Raw genomic sequence first — 19,640 nt, forward strand, 5'->3', positions numbered from 1 at the left:
GACACAGGAACCAATCTGAAAAAAAATCTCAATGACCAAAGCTGGAACACTGTAAGCAGTAAAATAAGCAATACAGACATAACAAATCTAGATACAAACAACAGAGATAAATATTTATGGCAGAATTCCAAATAGATGTAGCCATCTACCCTTAGCAAGGGGTCAGTCAACCTTTATTTATTCTCTTATTCATATACTGGTCAGGTAAACGTAATAACTTGTTAAAGAAATAGGTTAAGGAAAAACAGGCACCCCCTACCTTAAACAAATGCTTAACACCCCCAGGGACCTTATAGAGATAATGTGCACCACCCACAGGCCACAAAAATTACTTCTCGTCTATGATGTCCTTTAGAAAAACCTAGTCCCTGAGATTAAAAAAAAAAAAAAAAAAGAGGGATAAATCACAACAACTCCCCACCCAGAACAACCAGCTACATCCATTAAGGAGAATGAATATTCTAAAGCAGGAAAGGTGGTTAGAACTCAAAAATGGGATGAAAAAAAAATTCACTTGGCTGAGCATTGGTAGCTCATAACTATAACCCAAGCTACTCAGGAGGCTAGATGTGAGGATCATCGGTTGAGGCCAGCCTGGACTAGAAAGTTTGAGGGCTGTTATCCCCAATTGATCACCAAAGTCAGAAATGGAGCTGTGCCTTCAAGTGGTATAGAACTTGCCTTAAGTAGAAAAGCCCAGAGACAGCTCTGACGCTGAGTTCAAGCTCCAGGACTGATTGGCACCAAAGAAAACAGCAACAACAAAATTAAGTGTCCTTACACAAAATTTCAATTTCCTTGTTTAATAGTACATCAAAATTGTGTAGCATGTGTAGAAATAAAATATTACAAGTTTTTGGTCAAAAGAAACTATATTTTACACTTTAAAAATATTTCAGTTGGGCCCTGCTGTCTCACATGTAATCCTAGCTACAGGGCATAAAAGTTCCTAAGTCCCTTTCTCAATCTAAAACTGTGCATGGGTATGCACCTATCATCCAAGTTACATGGGAGAATGAGATTGGGAGGGTTGATGTTCGAGGACAGTTGAGGCTTAAGACTCCACAAGACTCCACTTCCATGGAAGAACGCTGGATGGTGGCATGCAACTTGGATCCCTGAAATGACTGGAAGTCTAAAGTAGGTAGACTGCTGCTCAGTTAGTTACATGCCTGTTTGGGAACACCCTATCTCAACCATAACCAGCAAAAATCAGAGGTAGAGGTGTGGCTATACTGGTAAAACACCAGCCTAGCAAGTGCAAGGCCCTGAGATCAAACTCCAATATTGCAACTTTCCCTCCCCTTTGTCAACAAAGTGGGCAGTGGAAAAATTCCCTACCTTTTCACAAGTATCTACAATACTGGATACGAATGCCAGACAGTAAGAGATAAAATTGTAAATAATCTCCTATCTTTGTAATTGTGCTTAGAAATGGTAATGTATTTATTTAAATCCTTGTTCTCAATTAGGACATTTATCATCCTTTACCAGTCAACACTGTTCAGTTAAGAAGATTCCAAAAAGGAAAGTAAGAAACTTGGCAGTTTAATGGAGAGTTTTCGACAGTAATTCAGGAAGCATGCTATGATATTTATATTTTATTTACTACAGAGGATAAAGCATGTAATGTTCTAATAGACGTATTTATTATGAAAAAAATCAGAGCACCTAACTTTGTAATGATCATTTGGAATCTTTTAAACCCAGCACTCATATGAATGAAAAGTTACCACTTAAAAACCAAAGAAAGAAAAACTTCTTAGCTTAAAAATGAACATCCAATAACAGCTCAGAAATTTTTAGTTTATTTCTAACACCACTTGATGCTTGACTCACAGATTTTATTTACATTTGTCTACAGTATTATTTCCTTTAGAAATGAACTAGTACAACTCAGTTGAACCAAATGAAATCATAATCATCTGAATTGTCTGTAAACTATTAGCTAAATTTAGAATCTTGCATTTGCTTAGTACAGCCAAAAATTTAAATACAGAAAGCACAAGAATAAACCAATGTTACATGTATCATTTAGAAGATCACCTGGGCAACTTAGAAGGTGACTTTCAAAAAGTCGAGGCACAATTACAAGAGAATAAAAATTCTTGTGCAACCTACCATACATGTAGCAAGGAAAATTAAGACAAAAACAAGGGAAAGCTTGTTGTAAAAATATTATCAAAATATTTCTACATATTTTTTCATCTTTAGATTAGGTGAAGAGAAAAAAACCCACTTTAAAATAAAAAACATTTTGGTTTGTCTACTAAACACCATAAAACGCCTTTTCATTTAAATTGCAGCTGACAATATTAGGGGGTGGGGAGTAACAAGAATAGGAGATTCATTACCCCATAAAAAGAACCCCAAGCACATTTTTTATATCCCTCAGGATACTTACCTTATATTGTCTTTGAAGATACTGTTAAGAGAAACCTTTCTACTTTTTAGCCAGAAAAACAGAATGGGAGTTCAAATGACCAGATACTAATTCTGAGAAATAAAACAAAGCATTTTAAGCCATAAAAACTTTTTGAGTGAAGAAGAATAATGGGTTTTGCTTATTAAATCATAAAGAAATAAGCATTGTTATTAAGCAAACTTTACAAAGCTTACTGAAAATTAAACATCTCATGGCAAACATTCTTTTAAATTCACAATGTTTTTGTTGGCTTTTCACCAGATGTATACCTTGAAAGCTTTCTTCAATGGGCTCATTATTGATTTAGACTTTTCAACCCTGTCATATTTGACAACTGGATTTTTAAAGGTTATCAATAAAAGCTTCTTAGTTTTAAGATAAACATTTTGAATAACATGTTCTTTTCAGTCGACAACATCAGATGAACTGTTAGGACTTTCTTCCTTGCCCATGGGTCAGAAAGGAAAACCATTCTCCTTCTACAATTTGTTTTTGCATGATAGATGGTGGTGCAAACTGGTATAAAGCTGGATAAAAGAAAGAAAATGATTCTAAGGCACCCTGAACATAGGGAATATAAAATAAAAATGTTTCATTTGGAGTTCTAAAACTTAAAAAACCATTCTGACATGGGTTAATAACATAAACAGACTTTTCCCAGATCAACAAACAGGTTTCCTTTAGTCTTGCCTGTATGTCAAAGTTCAGGCAAACCTACAAAATCCTGCCTTATGCAATAGACAGGATATACTTAGATTAGGAAACAAAGTATTCCTATGGTTTTAAATTAAGCAAGTGGTTGTAAAATAATGAATAGAACATCTACTTGGGGGAAATTATGGCTTAAAATGCAATTTACTGTCACAAACACAGTTGTACTGTTCTGTTCTGAAAAATCAATAAAGGCATGCACCTCTACTAGCAGATTTAGCACTTCTGACAAAGAAAGACATCAATTTCTTAAAAAATATGCTTCATGCACTGTACTGGATTTTTTTTTTGTAAGATGTAAATTTTAATACACTATTTCTTTTTTGAACTTGAACGGGAACCAGAATGGGATGATCCAGAAGATGACCTGTGGTGCCTGTAAGACATAATGAGAAAAAACAAGCAATGTAATAAGCAAGAGTTAGATTTCACCATTCTTTATGACTTAAAAAATTAAAACCTTGATGCTGGCAAAAAGAATAATTAAGAACAAATTTACACACATAAACCACCTGCTATTTATACTTCGCATGTGAGCACAGTAATGGTATAATTTAAAAACTCTATAAAATATACTTTTAAAAATATAGCCACCTCTCAATTATTTAAGGAAATGAAGAAACGCCTTGCAAAATGCATAGTTACAGATAAACTAAAACAAAGGCATATAAACTTGGTAAGGGAAGTGTGTAGACCAATCTAGTGATACACTTAGAAAAGTGTGGTAAAAAGTCCGTATGTAAAACAGACATAGCAAGGCTTCTGTGTATTGAAAAATATACTCATAAACAATGAAGTTTGGGAAATCTGGTCACATAGATGACTGTACAATTAGTTATAGTGTTATATTCATGCAGCTAATATGAATAAGTGAATATCAACCTGGGTAAAGTAGTGGTGTTCCGTAGGGGTTGGCCCTGGGCTCAGGGTTGTTTAGTGTTTTCACCAATCACCTGGCTTATGGAATAGAGAACATGTTTATTAAGTTTAGATGACAACAAAACTAGGGGGATTATATGTGGCTAAGATAAAAATTTGCAGAAGTGGTAAGAAAGCAACAGAATAAATTGCACTCGAGTACAGAGTAATTTTCTTACAAAGAAACAAATGTACGAAAACAAGACTAATTGTGTGTAGTCTTAGTATCTACTTCAAAATAAAACCATTCTGTACATGCAGGAATGAAATAATCCATTATAAGACTTTCAAAATCCTAACTCTTTGCAAATTAAGAGGATATGTAAAATTTGCCAAGATTACAAATGAGCCAGCAAAATAATATAGTTGGATACTGATCACTAAGACAAAACTAATGAAGCTGAATAAGCCTGTTGCAGAAAATAATGACATAGGACAATGACAACCATCAAAATTTAAAAAAAAAATTGGTATTGGTGGTTCAGTCTTAGTAACCCTAGCTCCTCAGTAAACTGAGATCTGAACAAAATTTGGAACCAGCCTAGGCAGACAAATCCTCCAGTGACAAATGGAGGCATGGCTCCAGTGGTAGAGCAGTAGCTTTCAGTAAGAAAGCTGACCAAAGGACTGGACTAAGGCCATTAGATCAAGCCACATAAATAATTGTAATATAATATACATATACAGATTAATCTAGTAGAGATCCTTCTTTAGAAGAAAAAAATGGATTTACGACTGTCTGCAGATGAGAAATGTTATTTTCAAAAGAAAAATATTTTTATAAAAGGAACAAAACAACTTTAAATGGAAATACATTTATACATACTTAAATAAGGACAAAGTCCTAATGATCTTGAAACTTATAATATGAGATGGCCTAGAATTCGTACTATATTTAACTTAGAATAGTATAAAATAATATATATAAAAAAATCAATCTCAGTATTATTATTTCAACATACAGCTTCTGAGTTGTAATCTTTAAAAGACAAATATAACCAAGAGTTGGCTATAATAACTACATGGAAATAAAAATTTCAGCAATAAAATTATCAGAGACTGGCTTGATCTGTACCTTTTCTAAACAACTCCATTCAGGTAAGAGGATAAACAAAGCAATCCAATTCTTAAAAAAGATGAAACACCTAATTTAATAAAGGAACACTGGAGATAGAAATCTAACCCTTGACTAGGAAGTTTAGTTTATGTATTAAATACACTTAAGAACACCCATTCTTATTTCTACAGAAACCCAAACCTTTCGGGTGACCGTGATCTTGTTCGTCTTTTTTTTCTATCACCAGGTGAAGAAGATCTAGAACGACTTCTCTTTCTGGTCCTCTCAGGAGAAGATGAAGAACTTGAATAAGATCTTTTTCGTGGGGAAGAGGAGCCCCTGTGGGATCTGGAGCTGGATCTTCATTGATTGAGAAACAAATCAGACATTTCATTAAAAGATGAAATAAAGATGATCGTTCAATTTCCAAAAACAGAAAAAAAAACTCTTGACTATTAGAATTTTGTAAGAAGGAATACTTACAGCTTACTCAACAGAAGGCTTCTGGATCAACCATGAAAATACTCTACTTAAATACAATTATTTTAATCTTTTTGAAAAAATTCTAAGCATTTACTCTTATAATTGAAAACTGGCTTATTGTATTAACACACATTGTAGGCTTTCAATTTAAAATGCATAAACAGTAAAATAAACAGGTAACTGAAATTCTATTATTTCAGTTTTAGAAATTATATTCTTCCATTAAGGGAGAAAATATGTATCTTATATACAACTTGAGTGAAACAAAATGTAATTTCTTGTGGAACTCTGCAACTTACTAGTTGCGCTGCTATAGAAAAATAAAGGATATGGTATAAGAGTAAGAAAGAACTGTAGCTGTAGCAAATAGCTAAATATTCAAAGAAAAGTGAATAACTTTAAAACTTGCATATTCACGATATTTACCTTCATGAAATATCAATATTCATGAAGCAAGAAGTGTTGACATTCACATGTTTCAGGTAGAAGTAAATATGCAGTATTTAAATGCAAATGTTCTTCATTTACATATTTTGACTGAAGGAATTTAGCTCAAACTTCCCAAAAAATTCACTTTTGGGCTTAATAAAGCAGAAAGCCCAAAAGAAGAATTCTTTGGAAAGTTATAAGCAATTAAAAATGTTTAGGAAGAATACGAAGGCTATTCTATACATCTAAATGACTAGTTCTCAGAGGAAATACTAAAACTTAAACATTATTTGCTCTCTATTTGTATTAGCTTAATACAAATGTGCACATAATCTTTGGTATGACTAAACTGAATTTTCCCCAACTGCTAGGGACATTATTAAACTTTAATGTGAATTTCAGTAAGTGGGACTATGTAAAATGCTTTATTAATCAGTGCATTAACTTAAACTGAGAGCAAAACTTAGTATTTCATTTATTTCTTTAGAAATAAACACAGGTTTGACTACATACAACATAAAAATTTACAGCAATGCCTAAGGCCACACACTAATTAATGTTCTACTTTTAAGAGAGATGTCCACTCTACAAACACAATTTACAATACCACTTAAAATTAGAGAAGTGAAAATATGTATATAGCACTCCCTAGAAACCTTATCTGATATAATTGGCAAAGTTGTTTCTGTAAGTATCTGCCTTTCAAAAAAGACCTTCTGTTTCCAGGCAAATATTTTCTTCCACTACCATAAAAATCTTACTATACTAGAGCTATAGTGCTCTTAACTGGCTTTACCTTCCTATTTGAACACATTCTAGCTCCAAAACAACATATCTTCTATAACATGAAATAGTCACCTTAATTCAATCATGGGAATGTCTTGGCACACTGCTGGTAATGGAAACATTTCATGGTGAGAAAATTAAGCCAAGGTTAAGTGCATTAGTTTTCTAAGGCTAAAATAAAATTAACAGAAGCAAAATAAGTGTGTGTGTGTGTGTGTGTGTGTGTGTGTGTGTGTGTGTGTGTGGTGGGGGGAAGCAGCAACAGCTTCTGCAGCTTTTAAATATTTTTTCCTCTCTGTTTTACAGAGAGTTGCTACCTCATTCACCTTGATTTCGACCCACGAGATCTCGAACGTTCTCTGGAAGTGGAACGAGATCTTGACTGCGAACTGGAAGAACTTCTTGAACGGGACCTGGAACAACATGGAATCATTTTTTTTCCAGGACCATTTAATTAAGCTTTGTGATATGAACAGTGAAAAAAATCAGAGTTCATTTTCATATAAAAAGGTATCCAGGCAAACTACACAGTTTCAACAAAAAATCACCTCAAGCTTTTTACTGTTATAATAAAAAAGTTAAAGAAAAAAACTAGCTATCACTTTTCAAATATGATTACTCTAAAATCACTAGATTATAAACAATGAACCCTATCACTTTATTAGACAATGGATACTTTATATTCACCAATAATTCATTAGAAGTCAACTACCATTAACATATCCAGGAAGGTAAGTTCTTTGGAGAATTCTAACCATTTTCATTTATAAACTCCTATATTATCTAGCTAGCAATGAGCATTAAATGTTGTGGTGTGTATCTGATCTGTTTTTCCATTTATTCAGCAAGGACAATTTAAAAAAAAAACATACACAGGAAAAGATGGCACAAAGGGAGATAGATGGCCTATTTGAATTCTAAGATTTGATTTTTTCTCAACTAAAATGTTATCGTTAATGTTAACTATAAAATCACAGATGATATATATTTTACATTATAAACTTAAAGAATATACAAATCCAACCCCAACTTAATGCTCTACTTATTTCTGGGAATTCCAAATTAGAGTTATATAATAGAACGAGTACTGCTAAATTTGTTACTTTAACATACTGAAATCTCCCTTTCATTTATTAAAAAATGTCTTAATGTGAATTAAGTAACTAAACATAACCCTAAGTAATTAAATTTTTAGGTTTATTCTAGTAAATGGTATTTTGCTAAAGTAGGATAAAGCAGCTCCACATTTCGCATTTTTGAAAATAGTTATAACTACATAATACCAAAATGTAATCTTTCAAAGGATAACTTGACTAAAATGTTTAAAATACAAAGAAAGGCTTATTAAAAAATTGTAAGTAAAGAAGTTAGATACTGACATTTTCACTGATGTTACCCTTGACCTGTACCCGTTTACCTGGACCTAGACCTTGAACTTGAGGGGGAGGATGAGCGTGATGAAGATCGTGAAGATCGAGACTTTGAGCGACTTCGTCTATTAGATTTCTTTTTATTACTTTCTTCTTCTTCACTGGCATCAAGATTATATTTGGAGAGATCAGCATCATCTTCATCCTCATCCTAATAAAAATTTAATTACATTTACAAAATTAGCTATAAATGTCACCTACCAGAAAAAACAAATAGGTCTGTGTGCTAGATATTTTCATATGAATGTTACCAACAGTTCAAAACAAATTGATTCTCAGTTTTAGAATTCACCTACTGAATGTCTCCATAGCTATACACACTTAACTATTTGGGTTGTACTCCTTTCCTTTCTTTCTACTATAATGTACTAGTAAGTTAGCTATCAGAAATTTAAATTTTGCTGGGTGCCAATGGCTTAGGCCTGTAATCCTGGTTACTTAGGAGTCTGAGAATCACATTTAGAAGCCAGCCCAGGCAAAGAAGTCCCTGAGACTCTTATCTCCAATTAATCACTAAAAAGCAGGAAGCAGAGCTGTGGCTCAAATGTTACAGTGATAGCCTTGAGCAGTTAAGGGATAGTGCCTAGGCCCATAGTTCAAATCCTAGGACTTACCACTCCACCCAACATAGCACATACACATGCACACATACAAATATACACATATATACATAAACACACACATATCTCATTTTAGAATTATTTTTTTCTTCTGTCTCCCATATTAAGCTCGTACTTGGTCTCTCTAGCTCTGGAAAACCATTCTGCCTCTTAAAGTCAGACTCCAAAGAATGCTAGATTTGTATCTCTAGAACAAGACTATAAAATTTACATTCAAGTCCTACAGAACAAACACCACCAGACTAAGGTGAGTATTTCCTCATTATTCTCTCCAGTGTTCTAGCCACAGTGGCCTAATTCATATGACTTAAAAACAAAACAAAACATTGCTGGCTTATTTTCCATTTAACTTGCTGCCTGAATGTACGTTCACTCCAGCTTCTTTCTTTAGCTATTTCTTATCACTCAATTCTCAGTTCAGATTTCATTTCAGAAATTTCCCAATGAAACCAAAACATCTCTTTTTATTATCCATTAGATGCACTGTCTTCCCAACAATACCAATATTGAAACTATGCTGTTCATTTAATCTGTCCCCTCCAAAATTCAGTAAGGGTGGTTTTGTCTTAGTCACTATTATATATTCAAAGCAAAACCTGTAGAGAGAAGAGTAAAAGTTCGTAATATCTTCACCAAGGTCCAAGGCTGCCAAAAGCATTCATATTATGGAAGTATTCATATTATGGAACGGTTCAAGTAAGACAAAGGGGAAACAAAACAACATTGCTTACCTCATCTAATTTATATTTAGAAAGATCTTCATCCTCATCCTCTTCTTCTCCCTCTGATTCTTTATCTTCAACTTCCTTTAATATAGATGCAGGACCAACTGCTTTCCCTCTATATTTTTTCTTTTTACGTCCAAACTATAGAGAAAACAATTTCAAAATTACTTCTGTAGGCTGAAAATGCATTACTACTATTGTCCTTACAAAAATAAGTAATTTAAAAATGTTCCTTTGGATTAGGAATATTCTCTAATATTTCCATCATTTATATTGTTTATACCTAAGTAGAACTTACCTCATCATATTCTCCATCTGATTCTTCTCTTTCTATATATTCAACATTTTCTCTTTCATTAAAACCACCACCATATCCTTCAAAAAAGGGCATAAATTGTTATGACAGTTCTTTGGAATAACAAAATTATAACCATATGACTTTCAGCAGAGAAAATCTAAACTCTAGCATTTGCCTGCTAGTTATCAGTCTTAAAAGTTAAAATTCATTATAGAGAATAATTTCAAAGTTAATTATCTTACTTAGAAAGTCATGATTGTATTTATAGCTCTTCTCAACTCCAAAATTTGCTATACCACAGATCATTCACAGAATATATGTGTGGACAATATCAACAGATTTTAAACTTCTACTATAACCATGGGTTTTTTTGGTATTAAAAAAACCTTTCCTCTATATTTTATCAGAATTCTAGGAAAAGTGGGTTTTGAAAAAAACATGAATGAAATTTCCTGTTTACCAATTGTAGGCAGCCTGAATTTTTTTGATAAACTTTGTTAAACTAATTAGAACTTGGAAAATTGGAGGTATACAGGCAAATTTATTTGTTTATATTCTCTACAACTTCATTAGGTTTTCTTTGAAAATTTTAAATATCATTGTAAAGGGGATGTAGTTATGTAAGTCAGGTAATGAATGCATTTCCTTTAGAATAATGTCACCCCTTCTCTCGTTCTCTTCCAGCCTCCACCCTACCATCAATTCATTTCCAAAACGTTATACAGGCAAAGTTAATGAAATTATTATTAAGGACTATCCTTCGGCCTTGGTTGATTTGGATTGAATGTCAACTGTTTCTTACTGCATGGTCAAAACTCAGTCAGGTTCTTTGAAGTAGCAAGCAAATAATATACTTTAAGCTAATCCCAGTATAAAGGTAGAAATTCCTAGACATAAGGACTTTAAGAAAAAAATTTAAATTTGCCAAGAATAAAAATTTAAAATGTTTTAAGTTATACTTTCTGAAAACAATTACATTAATGAAACATCCTTTCATTTCCTTCCGTGCGTGCGTGCGTGCGTGTGTACGTGTGTCTTCTTGGGCTTGAATTCAGGACCTGGGTGCTATCCAAGCTTTCTTGCTCAAAGCTAGTGCTCTACTGAGGCACAGCTTCACTGCTGGCTTTTTTGGGGGTGGTTAAATGGAGATAAGAGTCTCATGGACTTTTCTGCCTAGACTGGCTTTGAACTACTAACCTGAGGTCCCAACCTGTGAAGTAGCTAGGATTACACATGCGAGCCACTGGTGCTAGCTCCTTCATTGCATTTCAGATCAGTGAAAACTTTAAAATCCTAATGATTGGGGCTGAGGATATGGCCTAGTGGCGAGAGAGCTTGCCTTGTATACATGAGGCCCTGGGTTCGATTCCCCAGCACCACATATACAGAAAACGGCCAGAAGTGGCGCTGTGGCTCAAGTGGCAGAGTGCTAGCCTTGAGCAAAAGGGAAGCCAGGGACAGTGCTCAGGCCCTGAGTCCAAGGCCCAGGACTGGCCAAAACAAAAAACAAAACAAATAAAATCCTAATGATTACACTAAAAAAAAAAAAATTTTTGTCTACATAGAAACCTTTGTTAACTTGTACAGTGTAGTTCACTAAGAGGTAATGTGGAATCTGAGCAAGAGTTAAATGCTTACATTTAATAATAATTAAAAACATGAAATGGCCTCAAGATAAGTTATATAGTAAGATTATAAAATGAACTGTAATTCATGTAGGTAATTTTGCAAAAATACATAAAACTATTGTAAAGGAATTACTTGTTCTTTTAGACTATTGAAGAGAAATACAACAGTCTGCTGAAAACAAATTCAACTCATTTTCCCCTACATATGGAACATACCATTTATATTGAGGAATTGGTTTATTAAAGAAGTAATATTCTGGTTCCCTTTATTCTTTTATTTTCAGCTTCAACTGTAAAACTTTTTTACTTTTATTCTTGTCATCTCTCTACTGCAGTGATTACTAGATGTTTGAGAAATTTGGAACCCTATTATTCCTATAACTAAATGTCTATTATATTTATAAACGGTTTCCTATGCTTTACATGGCCATTGCCTGTATCTTTTGTCTGTTTTCTGGAGGTAACTAGTTCTTCAACTGAGTTTCTAAGAGTTCTTTGTTCCCATTTCATTATTTTGATCAAACCATTGTTTAGTAAATCATCTTTCAAACTCTTAGCTTAAACACAGCTTTCACAAACAGTACTTTCAGTAGCCTTTGCGTATACATGTTTTTTTTTTCCATCCATGTAAACCAAACACAATACACAATGGGTAATGTTTTTCAAAGAATATAAAGCACAATTATCGTAGCATTTAAAGAACTTCGATTTCTTTAGAAAGCTTTTAACTAGAGTTTAGCTAAAATAAGCAAACAAAAATATTGTTTATACTAAAACCAAAGGGAAGATATTTTCAAATTTGTCACACTAAAACTTAAATCAGCTGGGCAAGAACCAATATAGAATCAAATAGAGGTTTAAAATGAAGGCTTGGATTAGGGTGATAAAATGGAAATGGGAGAGAAAAAGAGAGGATGAATTTAATTAAGGAACTAGGTGGAAATTTTCTGAATGGTGAATTCAATTTCTGAGAATTTAAAAGAATAGCAATTCCATTGTATTAAGATAATGCTTCTATGCAGTCAGTTTTTGTGGTTACAATGAAAAAAAGCAGACAAAAATTGAACTGTAAATTCTGAGACAGAAAAATGGATAGATAAGATAATGCACAATGTTATGGGGCATTATGCAATAGTCACTCTTTCTCACAGGGTATGCATTAAGCTTCTATTTATTCTCAGAGTTCTATAGTCACATAAACCTTAGATAAGTTACTTGATATCTACAATTGTTGCCAGCCAGAAAAAATACTGTAGCCAGTTAAGTACGAAAAGTTCAGGGTACCAGAATGATGCAGAGAAAATGAAAGAAGCAACATGAGGAAGAATCAAACGTAAACTACCTACCAACCAGTTTGTGACTGCAGCTTCTACAAATTTTACAAATGGTTAAAAATTCTGGATTTTAATCTTAAAAATATTCAAAAGGGTTTTTACAACAAAATTAATCTTTAGGGGAGAACAAAACCAATAAACAGAAAGAGATAATTGGAAGAGCTCCATGTCCTAGTGGGGGAAAATCATAAACTTGATTAGGATATAGTGAAGTTAACATTACATGGTAATGCTGAAGCAAGTTTGAAGACATCAATTTAAAAAGGTGACAATAACGAGAGGCTTTGGAGACAAACTGACTATGGAGTGATGAAATAATAAAAATGAATAGCATTTTTAAACCACAGAGTCAAAAGTCAAAATCACTTCCCAAGAATAATAGGCAGAATGTAAGAATGTGCTGGAAAGCTAGACCATTAGCACATACATATTTTAAAATTGAAAGTATAAAAAGCAGTAGTGCCTAAAAAGTATCAGTGGGCTCATAATCCCCAGAAACCAAATAGACTGTGAAGGTAATCTGAAATTAAAGAAAATGATAACAGACAAGTAATTCACCATCAAACTTTGATTATGTGAAATGTAAGTAACTGAGAGATAATACTCTACAGGATTTGGGGACTCGTATCCAAAGAACTTAGATCTAAGGATCATGGTCCAAGGCAGCCTGGGCAGGAAAGACTGTGGGACTCTTATCTCTAATTAACCACCAGAAAACCAGAAGAGAAGCTATGAAGTGACAGGCGCTAGCCTTAAGCAGAAAGGCTTAGGGACAGTCAAGGCCCAGGCCAAGGATAGAGCCCAGATCCTGAGTTCAAACTCTGTGACTAACCCCAAAACAAAATAGAATGCTCCATTATTTCTGTGACTTTTTAAAGATGAAACATTTCAATCGTGTCATATGCAGGAAAACGGATGTAACTGGAGGTTATTATACTGAGATAAGCCAGGCTCAGAAAACAAATGTTTCATCCACTTACAGAAGTTAGATGTAAAAGAAATAAATATTCAAACACATACATACATTTAGACACCAATTTATACACACACACACACACACACACACACACACACACACACACACACACACAGAACCTGACTGTAACTAAGGGATAACTTGGGGAAGACTGAGAAGAGATAAAGAAAAAAAAATAACAATAGAGGGTGAAAAATCTTTAAATATATTTTGAATATGGTTGACAGATTGCAACTATGAAAACTGGACAAAGAAACCTGTTTAAGTTGTACTGAAAAAAGGAATGAAGTAAGTGACTAAGACTGATCATAGCAACATTGTAAACTTATGTAGAAATGCAACGATGAAATTACCCTCTGTATAACTAAGTTAATTAAAATTCTTTCCAATCTTGTGCTTAGTTGTCAATGGCAAACCCTTCCGCACAGAAGTAAATGTTGCCTTGTTGAAAAATAAAAACACAAAAAACACAATCTTTAGTTCTTTTAGAAATCATTTGGTTTTTATCTTACCTGTTCTTTCTTCTAATTTAGCATATTTTGGAGTATTACACATGTTACATTCTGATCTTCTAGCCCAATTCACATTACTGCAACTAAAACAGAGAGAAATACCAGATCAGAAAGTCCTAATACGTTATTAGAAAAATGTTAAGTTATTAAACATCCTAGAATCTCAAAATGAAATCACTGTAATATTAAGGACAATGGAAATGAGAATGTGAGTTCCAGCAATAGACTGAAACACTTAGGCAGAGACAAAAATCTATTCAGCATATAAAATGCCTTTGTGATGTGCAGAAACAATACATAGTAACTTCAGATTCTGCAATCTTAGGAAAAAAGTATTACCTTAAAGTTCCTACTACTTTTCAGGCTCTGATTTCATCTCAAGTAAAATTTTATTGAGACCTTTCAAATAGTCTCATCAAGGAATCAGTTTTAAGTACTAAATTCCATAATGCACCAAATCCTATAAGTTAAATAAGTTATAAAACATTTTTTCAATACAAATTTTATAGGATCAAGGTTTACATAACATCGTTCCCTGATTCAGTGTCCTTTCTGTAGGATTCATCTGCATAGTGGAAAAGAATCAGTACAGAAGTAAATTTACTTGAGAACAAAGTACTTAATTAGGAATGGTATTTCATGGCAGGCAAAATTATTCTAAAGAAAACCAAATCAATTTTGCTATGTTCTTAACATTAATGACCGAGGCTAAAACCTTTTAAAATGTATCAACAGAGAAGTCAGAATGGTTATTTGTAATGTCTCTCATCCCTTCTGGTTATTAGCTAACACACAAATGTCCATTTATTAGAAAAGATATATTGGTTTGTCAATGTGGTAAGAATATATAATGGTTAATGGCTGGATGTATGATTGGAACAATTTGAATCACATACGTTTTACATTGCCAGTCATTAGCACTAAATAGGCCTCGACTCTTTTCTGCAAGTGTCTTTCCTATTTCTGTGCCCCCAGCTTTCATCATCTTGGCCTCAGTTGTTTTTTCTGAAAATAGAAAAATAATACAATATAAATCTGGAAAAAGAAACAATCTATATAAAAATTGTTACTGGCATCTTCATTAAGAACTTACCCCGACCACATCGATTACAGCTAGTTCTTCTGGCAAAGTTTACATTTCCACATCTGAAAATAAAATATTTATAGAAAGAACTTTAAAAAGTCTACTTTTTCACATGTCCTCACAACGAATCTGGAATATAAGTACTTCTAATTAACTTGAGTCATGTTAATGTTAACATTATAACTAGAGAAAATGTAATAGAAAAAGAAAAAAGAATTGTGAGTCACAAATCCAGGACAACAAATGCCAATCTTATATATACTTGTTATGCAACCTTGATTAAGTCATTTATAGTTTGTTCCATGCTATCTTCATACTATCATATCATTAATTACAATGGAAACCCTTGGGAGTTCAAGGGACAAGACATGAGGGAGTTTAAAAAAACTAAAACACTCAAGTTAATTCTCAGTATAGGAAAGAAAGTAAATAGGAAAATGTGACGTTTTCATAATACAAAATTCTATAGTTGGATCAATGGGTGGGGGTGGGGATGAGGGATAAAGAAGGTCTTCATAGATCCTGATGTTCTTTTTTTTTAATAGGATGAAGGATGGTAAAGAAAAGTTATATTAACTAAAAATACTTTCAGTAATAATAAAATTCGGTCTTACATGGAGTATTTACCAAACTTGAGACAGAAAAATAACTCCACAACCAAACCAATAAGAAAAGGAGTAAAACAGTATATCTTTATGCTTATATTTAAAAACTACTAAAGTAAAACACGTTAAATGTTCTGAATGATATGTAATGCTTAAATTTAAAAAATATTTATACTGTTACAGCACTAAACTGAATCACTCTAATTTTAAAGACTTTCCCCCCTAAGAAATTATTTCTTATGACGCTAATAGACCATGAAAATATACTCTAAAAATGTCCTCTAGATTTATACATGTCAAGAAGTAATATTTTATTTTTTAAGTGAACTGAAATGCACAAGACTATATACATTTCACTCTTTGAGTCACCTCAAGAGCAAAGGAAGGGGTGACGTCAAAATAGAAATATATTCATTATCCGATTTACACTAACTGTAACCCCTTTGTAACAATAAAAAAATAAATTGTTCTCCTAAATGTTTGTGTTATTAAGAATACATCTTTTTGTGTGTGTCAGTTGGAGGGCTTGAACTCAGATCCTGGCACCATCCTTGAGCTTTTTTGCTCTAGGCTCTAGCACTTGTGCTACAGCAACACTTTCTGCTTTGATGGCTAATTGGTGATAAGAGCCGCCCCTACTTTCCCGCCTTGCTGACTTTGAACCAAGATCCTCAGGATCTTACCCTCCTGAGTAGCAAGGACTGCAAAAGTGAACCACTAGCATCTCACAACAGAATACAAGTAATATTCTTTACTGGGACTATAGAACACTATTTTAAGGTGATCACTAATACAGTCAGAAGTTGATCAAGTGTCTTCAAGCCTCACTCTACTTACAGAAATGGTATTTCTGGCATAACTTCTATTCAGTCTGAGTTTTTTTCATGGTCTTAATATTGAACAACTACCAACAGGTATTAATGTTAATATCAGTAACAGCTATCAATAGCTACCTACTATTAATAGGCATCCATATTTCTCTGCTCTACACACACTATTCACATTACTTTTCATGTGTTCCTTGTAAAAGAGCAATTCTTGTTCGGTAAAGATAAAATACTTAAAAGAGGTGGTCAATAAAGAGAAACGGGACTAAACCCAGGTTTGTTCTAATTTTTGCTCTTTAATCAATCAGTGGCTAGGAACAAGAAATAAAGTGGGTTTTTTTGTTTGTGTTTTGTTGCTGGTACTGACTGGGGCTTGAACTCAGGGTCGGAGAGCTGATTCAGGGCTGACACTCTACCACTTCCACAAGTCCACTTCCGGGTTCGGTGTGGTTAACAGGAAATGAAACTTTCCTGATTGGGCAGGCTTTAAAACTGACCCCTAAGCTTCAGATCTCAGCCTCCCAAGTAGCTAAGATTACAGGCATAAGAGCCACCAGCAGCGTCTGGCCACAATTTCTTTTGAGGTTCCTAAACAGTTACATCTATCTGCTTACCTTTAGGACTACAGAGTAAGGGCAACAATGTTTAAAAAAAAATAAAAAGGCAGAGTCACTGATACATGTGCCCGGGCATCTCAAGGGCTGAGCAGGCAAAAATGCAAGCTCTTAAAGGGGAAAGAGCTCCATTCCTTGTGGAGAAATTAAAACATCGCCAAAGAAAAGAAGGAAAAGAAACCAGAATTTTCCAAAACAAGGCATTAGGGTAATGGAATAAACAAGATGAAAAGTTGACCAAAAAAACCCAAAACAAGGCAAGGGAAACGAAAAGAGGGAAAAGGACGAGGGAGGGAAAGCAAGAATATATAAAGTTCCCCAGGAATAAATCACGTGGGGAGACCGGGCCGTGGGCCGGCCTCCACTGGGGCAGGCTTCCCCGTTCCCGGTAGCCGGGTCTGGGCCGCGGCGGGGCGGCGGGGTGCTGCCATCGGACCGGGGATGGAGGGAGGCTGACCTAGCACCGCATTAAACAGACGCCAGCCACCTGGAGAAAATAAAGACGGGGAGACGCTGCTGCCAGATCCAACAAAGCTTCCTCCCCCGCCCTTTCTCAGGAAAAGCCCGAGCGCCGCTTCCCGCCCTGGAGCCGGCAGTTCGCCACCTCCACCCGGTCGTGACGAGGAAAAACAAACAAACTAGTAATAATGTCGAATCGGAAGTTTCCGCAAAGCCTCCGCTAGGAAACCCCGCCCCAATACGGGGCCCTTACACTCACTTTTTGTCAGGGCAAATCCAGTCCCCGTCACTGACTCGGAAATTTTTGGTCGACATCTTGGATGCCGCCACTAGCGCCGCCACCCGCAGCTACGTCTTCACCCGAGGAAGCGGGTTGGGGGCTTTCAGCTCCTTGGGGCTGCCCTCATACTGCCTGATTCCCGCCCAACGTCGCCTCGGGGTTTGACAATCAGGCCTTTGAGACCCAGGCTGAATTTGTACGTTACTATCCAGGTTAAGATGCCAGAGAGATTGTTTCCTGGCCAAAAAGTTATGATATTATGTCTTTTCTAATACCAGCCGAACGGGCGTCGTTAGGACAGCCTAGGTAGTAGGCTTCCGTGGCACTAGAATTTTCGGAGAGCCCCCTATAGGCGGGAGGACCCCTAAGGAAAATCCTTCCGCTCTGGTGGGCGGAGCTAGAGGGGTGGTGGCGGAAGTGACTATGATTCTTTGGGCTTGGAAGGACTGGCCATCCAACTTGCGTTTTGGGGTCGGCTAGGGTAGGCTATTCAAGTTAGTGGTGGGTACTTTAAAGGTGATGACCTTTTTTTTTTTTTCCTTCCAAATGTTGATATGTGTATTTAGATATCATCATGTAATGTGAATTTATTTCAGGTTTTTGAGAGAGCATTTTATTTTTTTAATTTAAAAATATATTGATTATTTTTAAGTAGTTGTACAGAAAAGTTACCATTCATTGAAGCAGTTTATGAATGCAATGTATCTTGATTAAATCTCTTCACATTTAAGTCACTTTATTATATATATATTATATATATATATATTTTTTTTTTGGCCAGCCCTGGGACTTGAATTCAGAGCCTGGATACTGCACTGTCCCTGAGCTTTTGCTCAAGGCTAGCACCCTACTACTTGAGCCACCGTGTCCCTCCTGGCATTTTCTGTTTATGTGGAACCAAGGAATTCAAGAGAGGGCTTCATGCATGCTAGGGAAACAATACCACTCTGCCACTCAAACACTCTACCATTCCCAGCCCCACACTTAAGTAACTTAAGATACTTCACAACGATGTTTTGCCACTTTTAACAAATATTATTAAATAATCCCCCCAAATATTCCTAAGAATACTCATTTTTTCAACCACTTAGTATTGTGTTGTGCATGCTGAAGGATCAATGTAATTATTCCATTTCTGGGAATATCTTTTCTTTTTAGAATGTTATTATTATTAAGGTAGTCAAACAAAGGAGTTGCCATTCCACAAACCAGTTCATGAATACAGTGTATCTTGATCAATGTCACCCCTTTCAGTATTCTCACCCCATTCCTCCCAACTCTTCTGTTTTTAATTTTGTAGTATATGAATTGAATTCTTGACTGCATTCTATTTCTTTTCTGATATCTTTTAAACCAATACTTTTATATTTATAAAAGTACAGATAACCTTGAGAAAACCCACCACATTCTTTAGAACTGAAGAATTGTTTTTTTAATGC

General features: G+C 34.7%; 1 protein-coding gene across 4 annotated transcripts; it reads right to left on the reverse strand.

Moving 5' to 3' along the window:
* Positions 1–1,787: 1,787 nt before the first annotated feature.
* Positions 1,788–18,410, reverse strand: Zranb2 (zinc finger RANBP2-type containing 2). Of its 4 annotated transcripts, none has more exons than XR_007211639.1 (11): positions 18,181–18,410; positions 15,426–15,478; positions 15,229–15,337; positions 14,333–14,415; positions 9,883–9,959; positions 9,591–9,725; positions 8,227–8,390; positions 7,136–7,222; positions 5,313–5,471; positions 3,339–3,512; positions 1,788–2,952 (listed from the first exon to the last, which is right to left on the reverse strand). XR_007211639.1 is itself a non-coding variant. In XM_048351583.1 (11 exons), the coding sequence occupies exons 1-10, from the start codon at positions 18,234–18,236 to the stop codon at positions 4,060–4,062; spliced, it is 957 nt and encodes a 318-aa protein (XP_048207540.1). In that variant the 5' UTR covers positions 18,237–18,404; the 3' UTR covers positions 1,788–3,512; positions 4,019–4,059. The 4 variants fall into 4 exon arrangements, 3 of the variants coding, with proteins under 3 accessions (XP_048207540.1, XP_048207539.1, XP_048207541.1); XM_048351583.1 differs by adding an exon at positions 4,019–4,093 and having other exon boundaries at positions 1,788–3,512; positions 18,181–18,404; XM_048351582.1 differs by having other exon boundaries at positions 1,788–3,512.
* Between the last annotated feature and the right edge of the window lie 1,230 nt (positions 18,411–19,640).

Source organism: Perognathus longimembris, chromosome 7 (genome assembly GCF_023159225.1).
Source record: "Perognathus longimembris pacificus isolate PPM17 chromosome 7, ASM2315922v1, whole genome shotgun sequence".
Lineage (NCBI taxonomy): Eukaryota > Metazoa > Chordata > Mammalia > Rodentia > Heteromyidae > Perognathus > Perognathus longimembris.